The 17,209-nt window shown below is 41.6% G+C and overlaps 1 protein-coding gene across 1 annotated transcript in view; it reads right to left on the bottom strand.

The window, feature by feature from the left end:
* Nucleotides 1-17,209, bottom strand: part of RSPO3 (R-spondin 3) — a 54,153-nt gene that overhangs the window by 19,030 nt on the left and 17,914 nt on the right. Inside the window, exons 2-4 of the mRNA XM_081187799.1 lie at nucleotides 10,461-10,649; nucleotides 9,330-9,476; nucleotides 7,589-7,786 (exon numbers count right to left, since the gene is read on the bottom strand). Of these exons, the coding sequence (XP_081043925.1) occupies nucleotides 7,589-7,786; nucleotides 9,330-9,476; nucleotides 10,461-10,649 (534 nt within the window). The remainder of the gene's footprint in view (nucleotides 1-7,588; nucleotides 7,787-9,329; nucleotides 9,477-10,460; nucleotides 10,650-17,209) is intronic.

The following is a 17,209-nucleotide window of genomic DNA, read 5'->3' as shown; positions in this document are numbered from 1 at the left end:
ATACAAGTACAGGCAGCGACCATTTTGCTCGCATCCAATTGATGCGCTGCTGCTGGTGCATGGGTCTTTTTGGACTTGGAAGAGGGCAGAACAGGGGCGGAACAAGGTGGAACACAATGGGATGGGCTTATGCATGCTCTAGCACAGAGCAAAATGGTTGCTGCCAGATAAAGGCAATCAGCAGGGCTAAAATTATTTAGAAGTCATGGTGGCTGAAGACTGCCCTTTCCTGGCACCAAAAGGACAACAAAGTAGGCACCAGGCATACTTTCCTGGAGAAAGCACACCATAGTTGTGTTGCCATCACTGAGAAGGTCCTCTTCCAGATACCAACCCACCACACCTCACAGGGTGGCACCCACAGAAGGCCCTTATTTACCTGGTAAACTGTCAGAGGGCACTTTGAGACTGAGTGGGGGTAGAATCCTGCTGAAATTCCTTCTTCTAACTTAATCTATATAAGGTGCATGAATGTGCTCCTCTTTTGCCACTGGCCACCGTAGTTATAATGTCTTCATCACCATGATCTGATAGGAAACTGCAAGAGGAAGATGCCTAGGTTCTGATGAGGGCTCTCTTCTTGAACCTGGGGCAACCTCTTGCAATGTTTCTAGTCAATGGTTCCCAAAACGCCTATGTGAGTCCTCAGCTGTTGAATCACAGCTTTTAAAAAAAGCAACCTTAGCTTGTTCCCTTTCGTTATACTAATAATAAAACAATGTAAAATAATACTAAAAGCCAAAAATACCCTCTGTAAAAGAGAAGGCATTTCTTATCTACAAAAGATATCCAAACCTGCAGGCATGACATGCCGTATTTTTCCGTGTATAACATGCCCTCATGTATAAGACGACCCCTATTTTTGGGAATCCAATTTAAGAAAATGGGGGGAGATGGCCCAGAGTTGTTGAGCTTTTTTGGGGGGCGGTGCCAAAAATCACTCACCAGACTGACAAATGCTGCCAATTGCACGCGTCACAGAAGCCATAAACCAGCAGCTGGCAAGTGCACGCCCAACTGACGCAGCGGCAGCCAATCCACAGCAGCCATTGCCACAGCCACCAATCACCAACCCAACTGACGCAGCGGCAGCCAATCCAAAGCAGCCCTTGCCACAGCCTCCAATCACCCACCCTATCACTGCTGACAAGCTCCTGCTCGCGGCTGCAGCTAATCGCCCGTCCCCCCTCAGCACTATCCACGTATAAGATGACCCCTGATTTTGAACATTATTTTAGAGTAAAAAACCACCTCGTCTTACACACGGAAAAGTGTGGTAATCATATTGGTAAGTAGGAATGAAAGAGCTTCCAGAATAATATTGCAGCATGCTCACAGCAAACATACTTAAAAACTATATAACAGAAATTTTCAGACACATTTATGAATGTTTCTGAAACTCACTATAAATTCATGAATTCAAATCATACCGCCAACATAAATTTTGGTTGGTAAAAGACTGTTCAGTGGTAACACCAAAATACTTTGATGGAAGCCAAAGTCAGTGGGACTTGATTGCTTTGGATTATTATCAGAAGTACTCTGGTTTAACTTTTTTGCATATGTATGTCAGCCTGTAAAATATTTTGTACCCTCTTTCATATTCAGCCTAACCTATGCCTAGTTAGGATATTTATTCAGAAGTCTGTCTGACATCCGAGCAAGGCATCTTATTCCAGGGCACATGTGCACAGAATTGAAAACTCTTTCTCTTTTAATAAACTGCATTATGCTGCTTCTGTTGTTTTTCTCTGGAGCAGTTTCACAGAATGTTAATTGAATCTTTGCTCATAAACAAAGAAAAGTGAACAGAGATGAACTCTGCAACAACGTGTCCCACAGGAACGCTAAATGAGCAGCCCACTTTTCTTTGCAACTCATTGCATTTCACTGATGTCCGAATCTGTGTGGTATGAGAGTGGGCGTAAATAAGAGGAATTTAATTGCTTAATTCTTTGAGCCTGCTGGTATTGTGTTACATTGTCTTCATCTAAAACCACAGCAACACTAACACTGAGGAATGGCTTTGTGAATTTTAGCTAAACAGTGTTCTAGGAAATCTACTGAAAGCCCAACAGGACGTCCGACTGGACTCTGTATATACAAGAGTCAACTGCATATTTATCAGATCCGGTCTACAAATATGTTGGATGCACTACATGGACACATATACTAATTAGGGATGGATGAACTGATCTGAAAAAATAAATAAAACTATTAGATGTGGCCAAAATTTTGGCCTTCCTCTCTTCAAAACCAAATGAAATCTTTATATGAATTCAAATGTTTGACATAACTTAAGGCATTAAAAAAAAAACCCTTCCCAGACCCTCCAAGTGTCCCTATTTTCCAGGGACATCCCTGATTTAGAGAAGCCATCCCGGTTTGTCCCACTTTTCCTTAGGACATCCCTATTTTCATTGGAGAAATGTTGGAGGGTATGGAGGGTATGGAGTTATCTGACCCCCTGAGCCATCTGAAGGCAATCCTGTATAGGGAAGGGTTGTTTTTTTTAATGTTTAATGTTTTATTATGCTTTTATATATGTTGTAAATAGGACTAGGATAAATTGTGTTTGCTGAGCCCGTATTTTTTACAGTCTGTATATGATGTTTGTTTGTTAATGTGTGGTGTGTTATGCCTAATAAAGGATTTTGAATTGAATTGAATATATGTTGTAAGCTGCCCAGAGTGGCTGGGGAAACCAGTAAGATGTGTGGGGGATAAATAGTAAAATTATGAGATGTCCCTATTTTCAGCAGAGAGATGTTGGAGGGTATGCCTTCCATCATCAGATCACTCAAGTATCTGGGTTTGCAAACTGTGTCCCCAGGATTGCTTGGAAATATATCTGTAGTTCCTCAGTGGGAAAGGCAAGAGTAGTAGGCAAGCTTTCATGAAAGACATCTTGTTCACCTTTGAAGATTTCCCACTTTGGCTGGGTGTGTTCCAGACTTTGCTCCCAGATTCAGTTCACATAAGGTTAAGGATGAGTCCTAGCAGGGCTGACCAGTACAATGCATGTGGCCTAAAATATGATCCAGAACTATCTGCAATGCATAAAGAACCCTTGGCAGACAAGTAAATGTGAAAAGTTTCCCAAAGATATTTCAAATGTCTGTGGCTTTGAATAAAGCCTCTTCCAATTAAAAGTGTTCCAACTGAATCCCTGTGGGCTACATATGGGCAAAAGATGAACCATATGTAGGAAGCAGGTGCATGTTGACACCTCGATCCAGCTATATATCTATAACCACTCATGGCCAATGGAAGAGGACAATAGTCACATTTGCACTAGGCTGCCCCTTTTTGCCCATCCTTTCATACCATCTCTGAACTATCCTGAAGTGCTGGATTCTATAGCCATTAATGTCAAGTGAAATATTTCACTACAGCTTATTATATTTTAGAAGTTTATCATCTCATATTCTCTTAAAGTTCCCCAATAGTACCTGTCAGGGGTTCAGGAGCAGAGGCGAGGGCAAGGGAGGAAACAGAGAGCGAGGGGGAGGAGGCAGAAGAAAAGATGAGTGATGACGACGACCCGAGATCTCCGAGTCTTTCCAGTGAATCAGAAGATTCACAGAAAGGAGCGCCAGTGGCCAGAGCAAGGGGGGAGCCTAGGGGGACACCCCAGGAAGAAGGGTCCAGAGGGGGCTCAGAGGGGAGCAGTTGGAAATCGGGACCAGCGTCACCAACAGAGAGCAGGGGAGAAGAAGGGCGCCAGGTATCAAGCGCTGGCAGCTCGCAACAGGAGGGAGGGCACGAGTCAGGAGTGGCCACACCTCCATCGGAGAGTGAAGAAACGGTCAGGAGGAAAGTGGAAGGTTGGGCGCGCGCGCCAAGTTCAAATGCACAGGAAGGTGGCGCAGTAAGCAGCCCGGAAAGGGAGCCAGGTCCTAAAGCCCGGCGCAAGGAGACAGGAGGGTCCGGGGGGTCCGCGTCAGAAGAGTCCCGGAAGGAAGAGACCACGGGGGGCAGAGGGACCCAGAGAAGAACGGTCAGGCGGAAAAGGTGGAGTAAAGCTAGGTTAGTAAGCTGGTGCACAGGGGGCGGAGACTCAGACGGAGCTTCGCCGGTCTAACCCTTAAGACGTAGAGTTGCGCGCAGCAGCTTGAGAATGGAAACTGTAACTCAATAAAGACTTTTATAAAGTGACCGCTGGCTAGCGTGATCCTCTGTGAGCTAGGATCTGGAAGCAGCTCTGACAGTACCTAACAAAAGGGTATTGATAATTGGACGTGTAGGCATATCCCATAAAATAGATTCCTGGCTCATTCAGGTGAACAGACACATCATAAAAGGTGTGAATATGTAACACTGGTTTCTTGCAAACAACTTTGAAATTTACAGGCTAGCCAGTAGAAACCAAGGCCATTTGCAAAAAGTGAAAATTGCTAATGTGCATTTATTTTTAGAAGTGAAAAATCAATGGAAAGTTAATGGAGTCATTAAATAGCAAATACTTCCTTAGCGTATCTAGAATACCTCTGGAAATCACATTAATATAATGAGCTGTTAGGATCCCTTTAGAATTGTGCATATCAAACCAGTTTGCAGCATGCAAGTCACTAAGTGGGGCAGGAAGGATAAAGCAATGAAAAAGAACTAAAAGGTACTGTGGTTTAGTAGAAAAGAGATCAGACGAACAGGGAGGCAAATAAAACTTTTACAGGGTGTGGTCCACAAATCAACTGTGCTGTACAGCACTGCAGTACACAGCACTGTGTTCTGCTGATTACTCTTCCTTTTCTCCCTTATTATAACCAGGCACAACAAGGATCCAGATACCACATGGCCCAGCATTCATAAAACAGCCTTCGACACTAACTGTGAGTGGTGGAAGCTGTTGCAATGACCCTTGGCAGGCCTGGCCATCTTCTGATCCACAACTGCTCTGTTATATCATAGCTGTGGGCTGGGTTGTGTCCCCACTCTGACTTAAACTTTTGAGTTTTCTGAGACCTGGCTCGCTGCTAACGGTCTTCTATGTTAATACATATTGACACCAGGGAGGCACCTTCACTGTATTCTTTTGGGTGCCTGTTAAAGACATTTTGTTTAGGCAAACCTCCCCATATACTGTATGTAGAATGTTGATGTGTGTTTTAACATATTTTATCACTGATCTTGATTTTTTTAAAAAAATGTTTTAAATAGTTGCTTTTAACCATCTTTACCAATAATTTTATTGTTTTATTCTTTTTGTAAACTGCTTTAAGTTTTTTTAAAACAATCAAGAGGTGTGTAAATTTTATGAAATAAATAAATGCAAAACAACACAAGACAGAATTAAAAAAATTACCAAGACAAAAAAACCCACCTTTTTAAAAACACATTACACACAAAGGGATATTTTCATGAAAGCACCACTCTAAAGGAAAAAAGAGTTTCACCAAACGACTATATAGGACATGCAGCAGTCAATTCAATTGGCTATAGTTAGCAACATCACAGTTTTCTACATACGACCTAGGAAAGTAGGGGTAGCAACCAAAACAGGTGGATACATGGGAAGGACAGGAGAGGACCATGCTTACACCAAATCCCATATTTCTTCAGACCTCAAATATGTTTTCAACAATGGCAAAACTTTAGGCGATCACAGAGTTGGGATAACAACAATTCCATCTATAAAACTCATTTCAGGGTTACACCTACTGCCCACTGCCCCATCCACATCATTACAACAGAATGTAGGATATGGCATAACTATGCACTCAATCACAACCCATAAGACTTGTCTATAAACTCCCCAACAAAGGCCATAACTCAGATGACAAAGCATTTGGCATGGGGCTATATCTCTCTGGCCTCACATATAATGAACACTTTAGAGCACACAAAGAAGAATTCTGGCAATGGAATCCATAGAGAAAGGGCACTTTACATACAAAGGGAGCACTTGGCACAAACAGCTAGACCTCTCATGACACACAAATAGATGGCTGTCACTACTATTTGGCAAGGGGAAAGTGATAAATGATTAGGCCTGCTATCTAGTGTGGCTAGTCTACCAGGCAAAATGGCAGGGGAGGGTTGATCACAATGGTTGCCAAAAGGGCTGGTTGGTCTATACATGAATTAGGCTACCGTCTCACATAGCACACCTTGATTAGCACAGAAACGACTCTCTCTCTGAGACACTGTGTGTTGGGAACTCTCTTCCAGGAGGCGCTCCTCTCCCAGATTAAACCAGGAACCTCCTGCATGTAACATCTGAGCTGTTCCACAGGGCTAGGCCTCCTTCTGCAGCCATGGTCATCCTGGTTTATGTATTGGTCATATTGCAGCTGAGACATTTCTCCATGAAGGTCATATTACGTATCTGCCTTCAGTTGACTGCTGTGGCTGAAGAAGTTGGGTGCTTCTTTGTGGAGTTTGTGGTGTGACCCGAAGTCCTGGCAGCTTCCTATTGTTTGTCTCTGACATGATTGCTGCTGGCTAGAAATGCCAAAGCTGAGTGGGATTTCTTGGCATTCCCTAAGGTGGGCCTTGAAATCCAACCTGTTTGCATGCCCCATGTCCTATGCACTGAGTTTTGGGGAAGCTATCCCACAGGGGGTATGTTTGTGGCTTTCTTTGCTGCACGCCCCAGTTTTCTGCCTGGCGAAAAGCTCCTTTCTCCCCACTTTCCACAGAAAGACTTCTGAACTCTTTCAGCAGGCCTCCATCCAAAACATCTACTGTATAGGGAGGCTGTGTCCTATACAACTTTGTTTCCTTTGTGGTATGCAGTCGAAAAGCTTCAAATGTGGGTGGTGTGACTCAAACCCCTTCCTGCAGGGCTTTTATGGTCCTGCTGTTGACTCAGCAGTGAGAGCTTGTGGAGTGCAGGAGTGGGGATGTTGCTGTGGCATCATGGAGGGGGGAGGCTGGCAAGCTTTTCCTGTGACTGAATGCATTGTTTCCATCTACAGTATATCTGGCCATCATGAAGGCAATGCCATAATGTTGTCACATTCACTCCATGACACTGCCGCAACATCCCTGCGCCAGTCAATATTGGGGGGCGGGGTTGTAAGCAGTGCTCCTATGCACATAGTGGTTGTCACTGTTGTTCCATTCTGTTCTTTGGGGAGTTGTGTGTTTTCTTCCTCCTGTTCTGGATCAGGAAAGGATATGGCAGGCATTGTCCTGCTGCTACAGTGGCTTATATCCTCCCTGCACCCCACGCCATCCGGCATAATTGGACCATACTTGGAGTAACGGCTTGCTTGGTTAGTCATCGTATTCAGCTACTCACAACTTGTAAACACTGTAGCTAATATTGCATTCAGAATATCTAGCTATTCTCTAGTCTTCCTCTGCCAGACTGTTTAAACAGTGACTTAACTCCAAGTGTCACAACTGAGGAATGGCATAATGGCATAAATGACTCTTACAGCTTCCGGATAATACCTTGTTTAAACAAACCTTGTTTAAAGGAATGAAAATCATGAGTCAACATTCCCAACATGCCAAGTTTTAGGATTTTCTCAAACCAAAGTACTATTAAGCCCCAACAAAAATTCTGACGAAATCACGCCTTTATAAGGAATTGGTATTCATCAGTTCAAAAATATGAAAGAATAATGATCGCAAGTACCTGTTTGTCCTGTCTGGCATCTCGTTTTCGGTACAATACATTTTTTTGTCTCAGTTGTATGTGGGCATGGTTTGCCCTTTGTAGTAGGAAGTTGTAAGATTTCTCTTTTCCTCGTTTCATTCCCCCTTTTGAAACCGCACGTTTTCCCTCTCTTCATGCATGGACTCCATGGGCTCCATTCACTAACTTTACAATGCACTGCAACAAAAATATGATATAAATTAAGTATGGCCTCTATAAATTTAAAGTGGAGACGCTATATGTAGTTTTTTGTTACACACACACACACATCTTTAATAAAAAAAAATTAAAGAAAGCAAGTAAGTATGGCTAAATAGCCCCAAATTTATGCAGAACTTACACAATATATTCTTTTCACACCTTGCACATCACATATTTAATCTACACGTGTATCTGAAGAAGTGTGCATGCACACGAAAGCTCATACCAAGAACTAACTTAGTTGGTCTTTAAGGTGCTACTGGAAGGAATTTTTTTATTTTGACTATGGCAGACCAACACGGCTACCTATCTGTAACATAAAAAATAGATACACTTGAACTGTATGGAAGCACCAGGAGCATCCAGAGCAAAGGGGAAGAGAATGAACAGCAACCCTGTCTCTGTTGCTGCTTTTAAGAACTGCACCAGGAAATAATACACAGTGAGACAGATCATCTACTACAGGGTCTAAGAAATCTGATTGCCACTCCCTGCACTTGGCACTTTTGAGGAACTGGTTGCTGGTTGTAATAATAAACTGCGCCAGAAAGTTTTGTCATACCTGCCTCTGGTTTATGTATTTTAACACAGGGGTGAGGAACATGTAGCACCCTCCCCCAGATGTTGCTCATTTCTCATAATGCCAGACCACTGGCCATGCTGGCTGAGGCTGAAGGAAGTTGGGAGTTCAACAACATTCGTATTGAATTGTTATAAGTGGGTGTGATCTTCTATATTCTGCTTTTTTCCAGCTTGTAAACCACATTGTGTATAGAAAGGTGGTATGCAAATTAAAAGTGAAATGAAATTAAAGCATCTGATGGGCCACTGGTTTCTCCCACACACACACATAAATATACATATACATCATATACATATACATATGCATATACATATTATATAGTGAGTTTAAAATGGCACAACTGTTAGAATTGAAAAAAAAATGAATTATTTATTTGGGTTGTGGTATTATGTTTTGAAATGAATTGGTATTTTAGGATTTAATTCAAATGATGCAGCCCAGCTGCTCATGGTGGCAGTAGCAGAAAATCTAGGGAGGGGGCAGGACAGCCAGGCTTCACCCCATTGTGAGTTCCAAGCTGGCACAGTGATCTTGATGAAGTCTGATGTTGGTGATCAATGTCTGTAAGACTGGCTTGGGATCCAGTGCATCCCATCCCACCATGCTTTTGAAACACTCAGTTTACTGCATTTCAACTAGGATCCGCTAGCAGGAATACTACCATACACCAGCAGGCCTCCACCATACTCATACAACCACAGAAAAAGTTATGACAACCATCATAACAAGTAAGTCCACAGAACAACCCCCCCCCAAATCTTTCAAATGTCTACAAAGGTGGGAAACCCCTTTTCTGAAGTACAAACATTTTATTTGTGAATATTTCCCCGTTGCAAGATTTAAACTGCATGTCTAAGCAAAAACCAACAGAGACTATATTCCACAAATGGAAATGATGTACTGGGTACAGCTTTTTGGGACAGACAGCTTACTCACCAATATTGTTGCACTCCATAGTGTGGTTGTTGGTTTCCAGCCAGTCAGGGCAGTTTCCAAGGCACTTTCCAAGGTGTAAGTAAAACCCATTTCTACACTTTGTGCAGAAATTTCTATTGAAGCAGGTTTCACAGTCAGCTTTACATTCTGAAGGGCAAGAAATAAGCAATTACTATCTTCCATGTATACCATGATCTACTTAAGTTAGTGTGATGCCATATGCAAGACAGAGTTTGTATCTGTTAGGGATCAGCAACTGAAGATGCTTGGGTCAACCCCATTGCAAGAAGAATCTGGCTGGAAGGACTGACAGTTATAGCACTAGGCTGGCCCATGATCTATCTGCTTCTCAATGTGGCTAGCTATAAAGCTTAGTGCATCCAGACAGAATCATTTTGAGTGGTTAAGCCTCTGTGGAAGCACACTCATCACACCATGTCCCAATGTATAATTTTCTGTCCAGGATCAAGGTTCAAGGAAACAGGTTCCGTCACTTTGCAACATCACAAAACCCATTACCCACATACTACCATAGTAGTTTTACATCTCTTTTAAAATGAGGCTTGCCTTAGATAAAAAACTTTTATCATTCCTACCATAATTATTAATAACAACACAACAAACATTTAAATATTATGCTACTTTATTTTATTTTTTAAATAGCAAGACAACCAGCCAACAGATTGTACCCTAGGAGAGACCAATATTTAGCATTTTATTTTCACTGTGCATAGCCACTGCTTTCTCTCCCTTAGCCAAACTCGAATAAATTGGATTCCTAGGCTGTATCAGTTTCTTCTAACATTGAGGGTTATGCTTAGTTACATTGCTAACTTTAAGTGAAAAGTTGATAAGGAGAGGTGAAGGACTGGAGCTCCCTGGTGGAGACTGGGAATTTGGCTGGCCATCACTCTACTCCCAAGTAAATGGATGGTAAGTCACTGAGAGCCTCACTGCCCCCCCCCAGGTTTGACAGAGAAGCAGGTGGTGTCAAGAAGAGAGCAACACAACAAAGGGGCCCATTGCCAGTGGACTATCTGATGGGGTAGCATTGGAATAGTGGCGCATATCTATGACAAGGGTTCACAAGAAAGCATAAAAAGAGTAGCTGCAACTTTTCCTTCAACTTACTTTTACACTCATTTCTTTCTGGGTACCGTTGTCCATAATATCCATTGGGGCAGGATGAAAAACACATCCCTATCTCTCTAATTTGACTCCTCATCAGGAAAAAAAAGAGTCGAGGTTTACATGTTAAGCATCCATTGAACTGGGAACATGTTGCACATCCTTGGCAATCTTGGCTCATATCGAGATTCACTAAGAAGAAAAGTAACACAAACAAACAAAGGGGAGTTAGCTAGATAACATCTCTGTAATCCATAAATCTTCTGCTGAAACCGCATTAGGGGTTTTATATGGTTTTGGTTTTTTGCAGCTTGGAACCCCACATTTCACAAGGGGCATTATTTCTTTACTATGATTAATAGTATCACTCTCGTGCAAAATAAAGCTCTGCAATCCTTATGAAAAGAGAGAAAAATAACAAAATATACCAGTGGCCTGAACATATATATGTTTACTTGGAATAATACGTTGTGCGCAATGGAGCTTACTTACAAGGAAGTGACTGTAGGATTGCAGCATCAAGAACATGTGCATGTTATTCATAAGTCTTACTAAATTATATTCCTTCCAATAAATTAACTAGACCTTACTCCCAAGTAAGTAGATTGAGGACTGGATCATTCTGTGATATTATGGCAAGTGGACAAAGCTGTATTGTAACTTTTGAGTAAATATTTAAATTTTAAAAAGAGAGACTAATACAGCCTTAATCTTTATCCACTGATCCAGTAAGTTTGCCCCCCCCAAACTGTGCTCTAGGGAATTCTGTGTTTTGCAAAACCTTACTACTGAGAGGAACAATAATAGTAGATTATTATACTACTATTAAAACCACCAGTGTTACCTATTGCTTTCCTATATCTCATACTGTGGGGATGTTCAGATTGCAGTCTTAACTTCATTTGAGGCAATGGTGAAGCCCAAAAGGCCTATCCAATGCCTTATGTAAACTGAACATGTGACCTAGAACATGCTGGAGTTTTATAACAGACACGAGGAAGAGTTCCTTGGCAGAGGAGTCATTTTGAAAAGCAAAAATAGTCACAGTATAGAAAAAGTAGCTTCATTTGCATTGACAACAGAGAAATCAAAGCAATATTATGCAGATGTGAATGTTGTATGTTGTTTTAAGAATATTTTAATTTTAAATTTAATTGTTTTGTAATTTGTTGTGTTTTGGCTTACTTATTTTATTGTTTGGTTCACCTGGTCTTTGCAATCTTGCTTTTGTTATTGCCTATGTACTAAAAACAAACCTTGAACTAAGTTTGCAATCACCTCTAAAACAATACTTGGTTCAACCAATCCAAGAAGAACATCAGAAGCCATGAAAGAAGAAAAATCAATAAGAATAACCTGTTGTCTTCTCCACATTGCATATGTATGCATAATCATCACCAATGAGACCTAAAAATGAGAAGGTTCAAATACGTATACTTTCTTCACTGTCCTTCTGAGCCTAAACAATTCTGAAGACTATATCACTGAAACTAAACTTACAAACGTTGCTGTTTAATATTGAAAACAGCATTTTTGAAAAGCAATTTGTTCAGCTTCCAAGATACAGTGGTGCCCCGCAAGACGAATGCCTCGCAAGACGAAAAACCCGCTAGACGAAAGGGTTTTCCGTTTTTCGATGCGCTTCGCAAGACGAATTTCCCTATGGGCTTGCTTCGCAAGACGAAAACGTCTTGCGAGTCTTGTGATTTTTTTCGCTCCCCCCCTTTTTCTAAGCCGCTAAGCCGCTAATAGCCTTTTAGCCCCTAAGCCGCTAAGCCTTTAATAGCCGCTAAACCGCTAATAGCGCTAATCCGCTAAGCCACTAATAGGGTTGCTTCGCAAGATGAAAAAACCGCTAGACGAAGAGACTCGCGGAACGGATTATTTTCGTCTTGCGAGGCACCACTGTATTGGTCCACTTCAGCAATATACTATTTCAATGTACAGTCATACCTTGGGTTAAATATGCTTCGGGTTGCGCTCCATGGTGACCTGGAACGGGTTTCGCCGTTCATGCATGCGCAGACGGTCAAAATGACGTCACACACATGTGTGGAAGCAGTGAATTGCGACCCACAGACACGGGTTGTGATCCAGAATGGATCCCGTTCGTATCCAGAGGTACCACAGCAAGGCATACAGTTTTCCAGTGGTTGACAATATGCTTATTGGTCTGTAATTTACTGGGTGCAATTTGGAGCCATTTGAACAAACTGGCACCACCACTGCTTTGAACCCACTAAGAGGGATATGGCCAGATTTAGCATTGTGGGTAAATAGCCTGGTGAGAGTTGTGACACACCAATCAGCATAAGACTAGAGTAATTCAAATGGAATAAAAACTAAACTGGAGGTATTCCAGGTTTAACTTGTGCTATAAAATTAAATATATCTGATTCTAATACAGGTTCCCAGTCTTGCAAATATGTGACCATTTTGGATTTCCCAATACAAGTAAGTGTGATTTCCGACAATCTGTTTTCTCCAGATCGTGATCCAAGGGTTGGGTCAGGTTCAGATTGTTCCAGGTTAAGTCAGGCTGGTCTGAACCACCAAATCAGGCGCTAAATCAGATGTGGCTTTGGGGCAGGTGTATGCAGTCCGAGTACGAAATGTTAAAGACCAAATAATATATCAGGCAAAATGTGTCTGTTCTTCAGTAACAGGTCAAACACCTAAACCTGCACTATGAAAACTGGGATCTTGAATTTGCTGAGAAATGTTCCAAGAGAAAATCTACCAGAGAAGTATGCAAAACTTATTCAGTCTGTTAAGTTTCCTTACCACAATAGGAATAGCTTTGATTAGCCACATGAATGACAACTGGTTTGAGCTTAATCCAGTTGGTTTAAAATAAATAAATAAATAAAAATAATGGTAATAATAATATAATATTAAAAACATAATAATTATTTTCATATTGAATGAAAGATTTTTTTCCCCTCCTCCAATATACCATCTAGTTTCTCCTATATTTATAGGTCAGTTCAGGAAAGAATACAAATAATTCCACAGGGGTCAATGTACCTTGAGGTTTATTTGAATGGAAAATCTGCACGACATAACAATACTCCCCAAGAAAGGCACTAACAGAAATTTCTAGAAATACCGTAATTACCATTATTACTGGCAAAGGCAACTTACTTTTCACTCTCAATCCAATCTGACCCTGTTCTATTCAGACAAGAGGTCTATAAAATCTGATACTTCTTATAATTGAAGACTGCAGACTGTATGATTACCTTTCTTTCATGCAAGAAAAAAGAGCCTACAATAATAAAGGGACTATGGAATAAAATAATGAATTCACTACAGTGAGGACTGTGGAAGTTATTAACTTCTATGGGCTAGGCTCAGACAATCTGACCAGCCATGCATTGTGGAGGAACAAAATATTAATTGCACATTTTGTCCCTATTAACATTGGTGGTTTTTCCCTACACGTACCTACTATTCAAATGTGAGATCCATTTGTGCACGTGCACCCAAAGGCAGGACTGTGCTCCTGACAGGTGGTGCAACTGGCTGTGATTCCTTTCGCTCAACACACGTCATACAAACCGGCTGTGTTAAAATATCCAGTTTTCAAGGGCGGTCCTATTATTTACTGCCAGCTTCTTCTGGTGGTACCCCTTTAAGAATGTGAACATTTAAGGTGGCATTGTGGGGATCTTTAATTGTTCTGACATGCAAAGCAAAATACACCTACCCTTTGTTGCCATAACAGATTCCTATGATTATCTAGTCACTCATGCCTATACAAATGGTTTGGGATTCATAAGAGTCCCATGGACTTGCGTGCACACATTGAAACTTTTGACTGGGCAACACACAAATCACAACCTACTTTTGAGATTCCAGGTTTATAGGCAGTTCGTTATGTGAAATGCAGAGTTGCTGCTACTCATGAAAAACATCTAAATTGCCTTTTGGCCTAAGGAACTAGCTGATCAAATACATTATTTGGATCTTGTCTGTGATGCCTTTTCAGTGAGAGGGAAGCACAGCTACAACCCATCAGTCATGCTCTAAAGTGTTTGGTCTCATTCAGATGTAGTGGTCCAGCCACAGTTTAAACCTGGCTGATTCTCACAAACTGGAGTTTAATCAAATCATGGTTCTTCAAATTGTGGGAACTGTGGTATGTTTAAAAATGGAAATGGAAAATTCTGATCTCATCCTCTGCTGCCCAAAATAAGAGGGGGGCGGGGCAGGAAATGTACCCACCTAAGGTAACAGAGTGGCAAACAATGGATTCCTCTTAGGTTTGAACCAGGACTATAATGTTAGGTTATGGAAAGCTCCTGTTTGGGAAGGCTCCACTATGCAATCAAACTATAGGCCTTATGCAAATGAAAATTGCATGGAACTTTCCCACAGACTTTATTTAGGCCTAAATATATAGTTACAATTAACCCTAGCATCTTGCCAGATTTTACAGCTGCCACTGATAATTTGCACAATACCAAAAAATGCAGTTGTAGGAAATACTGAGAAGTCACTGTGTATGTATTAATGTAACCAAAAGCTGAGTTTAGCTATTTGGCTAGTAACGCTGCATATTTGCTCATCAGCTTTCAAACAGTACAGAGATCATTCAGTTCATACCATCAGCTTTACACAACTACAGTAGCAAGTATCTCATACAGCCTTTTGAGGCAAGCGTTTTTGTCACACAGGCTTTTTAAGAAATAGAAACCACAAGGGGAAAAACAGCAGGAGCATATTTAAAGTCCCCTTTCCCCCATACCAGAGAATATAAACTACAAAAAGCCCATAATTCCATCTTAGAAGTTATAGCGCTGCCTGCACTGTTAAGAAACAAGACTTAATGTAGTCACTCAAATTTATTGCATGCCTACACAAATTGTGACCCACCAAACTGAACACAGCTCACCAGCCATGTATTACAGCCTTTTTGGTGCTTGTTGACATCCCATTTGTTTTTGAAGCCCCAGACAGGCAACCTAAACAAGAAACTTTCAGCAAGCCCCTGGGACCCACCATATATGGCTATGTTTGACTTGGTGGGTCCAAGTACAGGCATGGTTTACCATCTTGACTTTAGCTCAACTGGCTGTGATTTCCATATATTTTCCCAGTCTCCTGAAGGCTAGTGAATGCTCTGCACTAATGGGACTTACTCTTGGGCAAGGGTGCATAAAATTGCAGTCAGAAAAACAAAATTCTGCAACAAGGAAACCCAAATTCTGCAAGAGGGAAACCAAGTAAAAATATGTGGCAGCTGTAGACTGTTATGCAAGCCACATTAGCAGAAATCCCCTCTAAAAAATTCCCTCCCAGGCGCCTCCTTATCTGTGAAAATTATGCAAACTGAATTATTTTGCATGGTTTTCTGGAGCTTTTCATGGTTTATTTTGCTTTTGTTAACCGTGAAAAAAGACAAGGAGCTGTATGGATTACTGAAACCACGCTCCTGACAAGTGGAAATGTTATTCGGCAAAACTGTCTTCGACAACCTGGTGTCTTCCAGATGTTCTGAACTACAACTCCCATCAGGTACTAGGTTGGTGTAGGCTACAAAAAATCCTCTGTGGGGCTGCCTTTCAAAATTGCCTGGAAGCTCTATCTGGCTCAACACAGGGTAGTGAGATTATTGATGGGCATTGACAACTATCAGTGTATTACTTCAGTGTTTTGTCATTTGCATCCTAAGTCCCAGTTGCAATTCAAAATGCTGGCATTAACCTCTAAAGCCCTAATTTTATTGGGGCCCATATACCTGAATGATCGCCTCCTCTTATATAAATCTGTCCAGACTTTAAAATTCCAATCACTAGGTGAGGACTTTCTCCAAATTTCCACCCTTAGTGAACTAAAGGTGTTCTGAGAAATGACCTCTACAGTGGTGGTGCCCCATTATAAAGCCCTTTCTCCATAAAGGCTTGCCTGGCAGCCTGGAACCTATATAAAGACATTTCAGTGCCAGGTGAAAACACTTCTATTCATGCAGGTCATTTAATAATTAGGTTGCAGTCCAAACCCACAATCTGCCAAGCTCAGAATAGTTCCAACACTCTCTGCTAGAATCACTTGGCTGGTGCAGAGCTCCCAACTCCATGTGCTGAGAGTGCAGGTGGGCAATACTACTGGCAGGAAATGGTAGCCCATGGAAAGCCCAAAACCTAGCATTCTGGGGGTGGAAATGGGCTGAGCGAGCCCAGGATCTGCTGGATCCTGAGTCAGTGCCACTGCCATCAGTTAACAGCATCAGGCTCAATATGGGTTCAATTGCTACAGATCAGACTTTTGCCTGCTCCATCTTCAACTCCCATCCTAGCCTGCATGAGCACCAATAACTGCAGGTATGGTGGCAGTACACAGCTCTGTCACACCCTCTGCTGCCAGGCTAAAGTCTGGGTTGCTCTGCCAGAACATTTTTGTTTCTGACCTAGGGTATTTTGTTTTCTCCCTTGGCCAGACTTCAGTGCTGTTTTTATCATTCTTGATCTTACCCACCATCATAGTGGCTTTATATTGATTGGAATTATTTTATTTTATTGCAGCTGTATTTTATTGCTTTTAAAAGTTGTGAAGTGCCCAGAGGACATGGTTAACTTGGCAGTATATAAATGCCAAAACCGAAAGAGAGAGAGAGAGAGAGAGAGAGAGAGAGAGAGAGAGAGAGAGTAAACTGGTTGCTGCCATCTACATTGAATTGAAATACAGTCTAGAAATCAATTTTAAGTGGTCTTCCTTCAGACTATTTATGCTAAACCCTTCACAGAACT

Source organism: Podarcis bocagei (genome assembly GCF_964188305.1).
Source record: "Podarcis bocagei genome assembly, chromosome: 3".
In the NCBI taxonomy this organism is placed as follows: Eukaryota; Metazoa; Chordata; class Lepidosauria; order Squamata; family Lacertidae; genus Podarcis; species Podarcis bocagei.
This window is presented reverse-complemented; position numbering and strand designations above follow the sequence as displayed.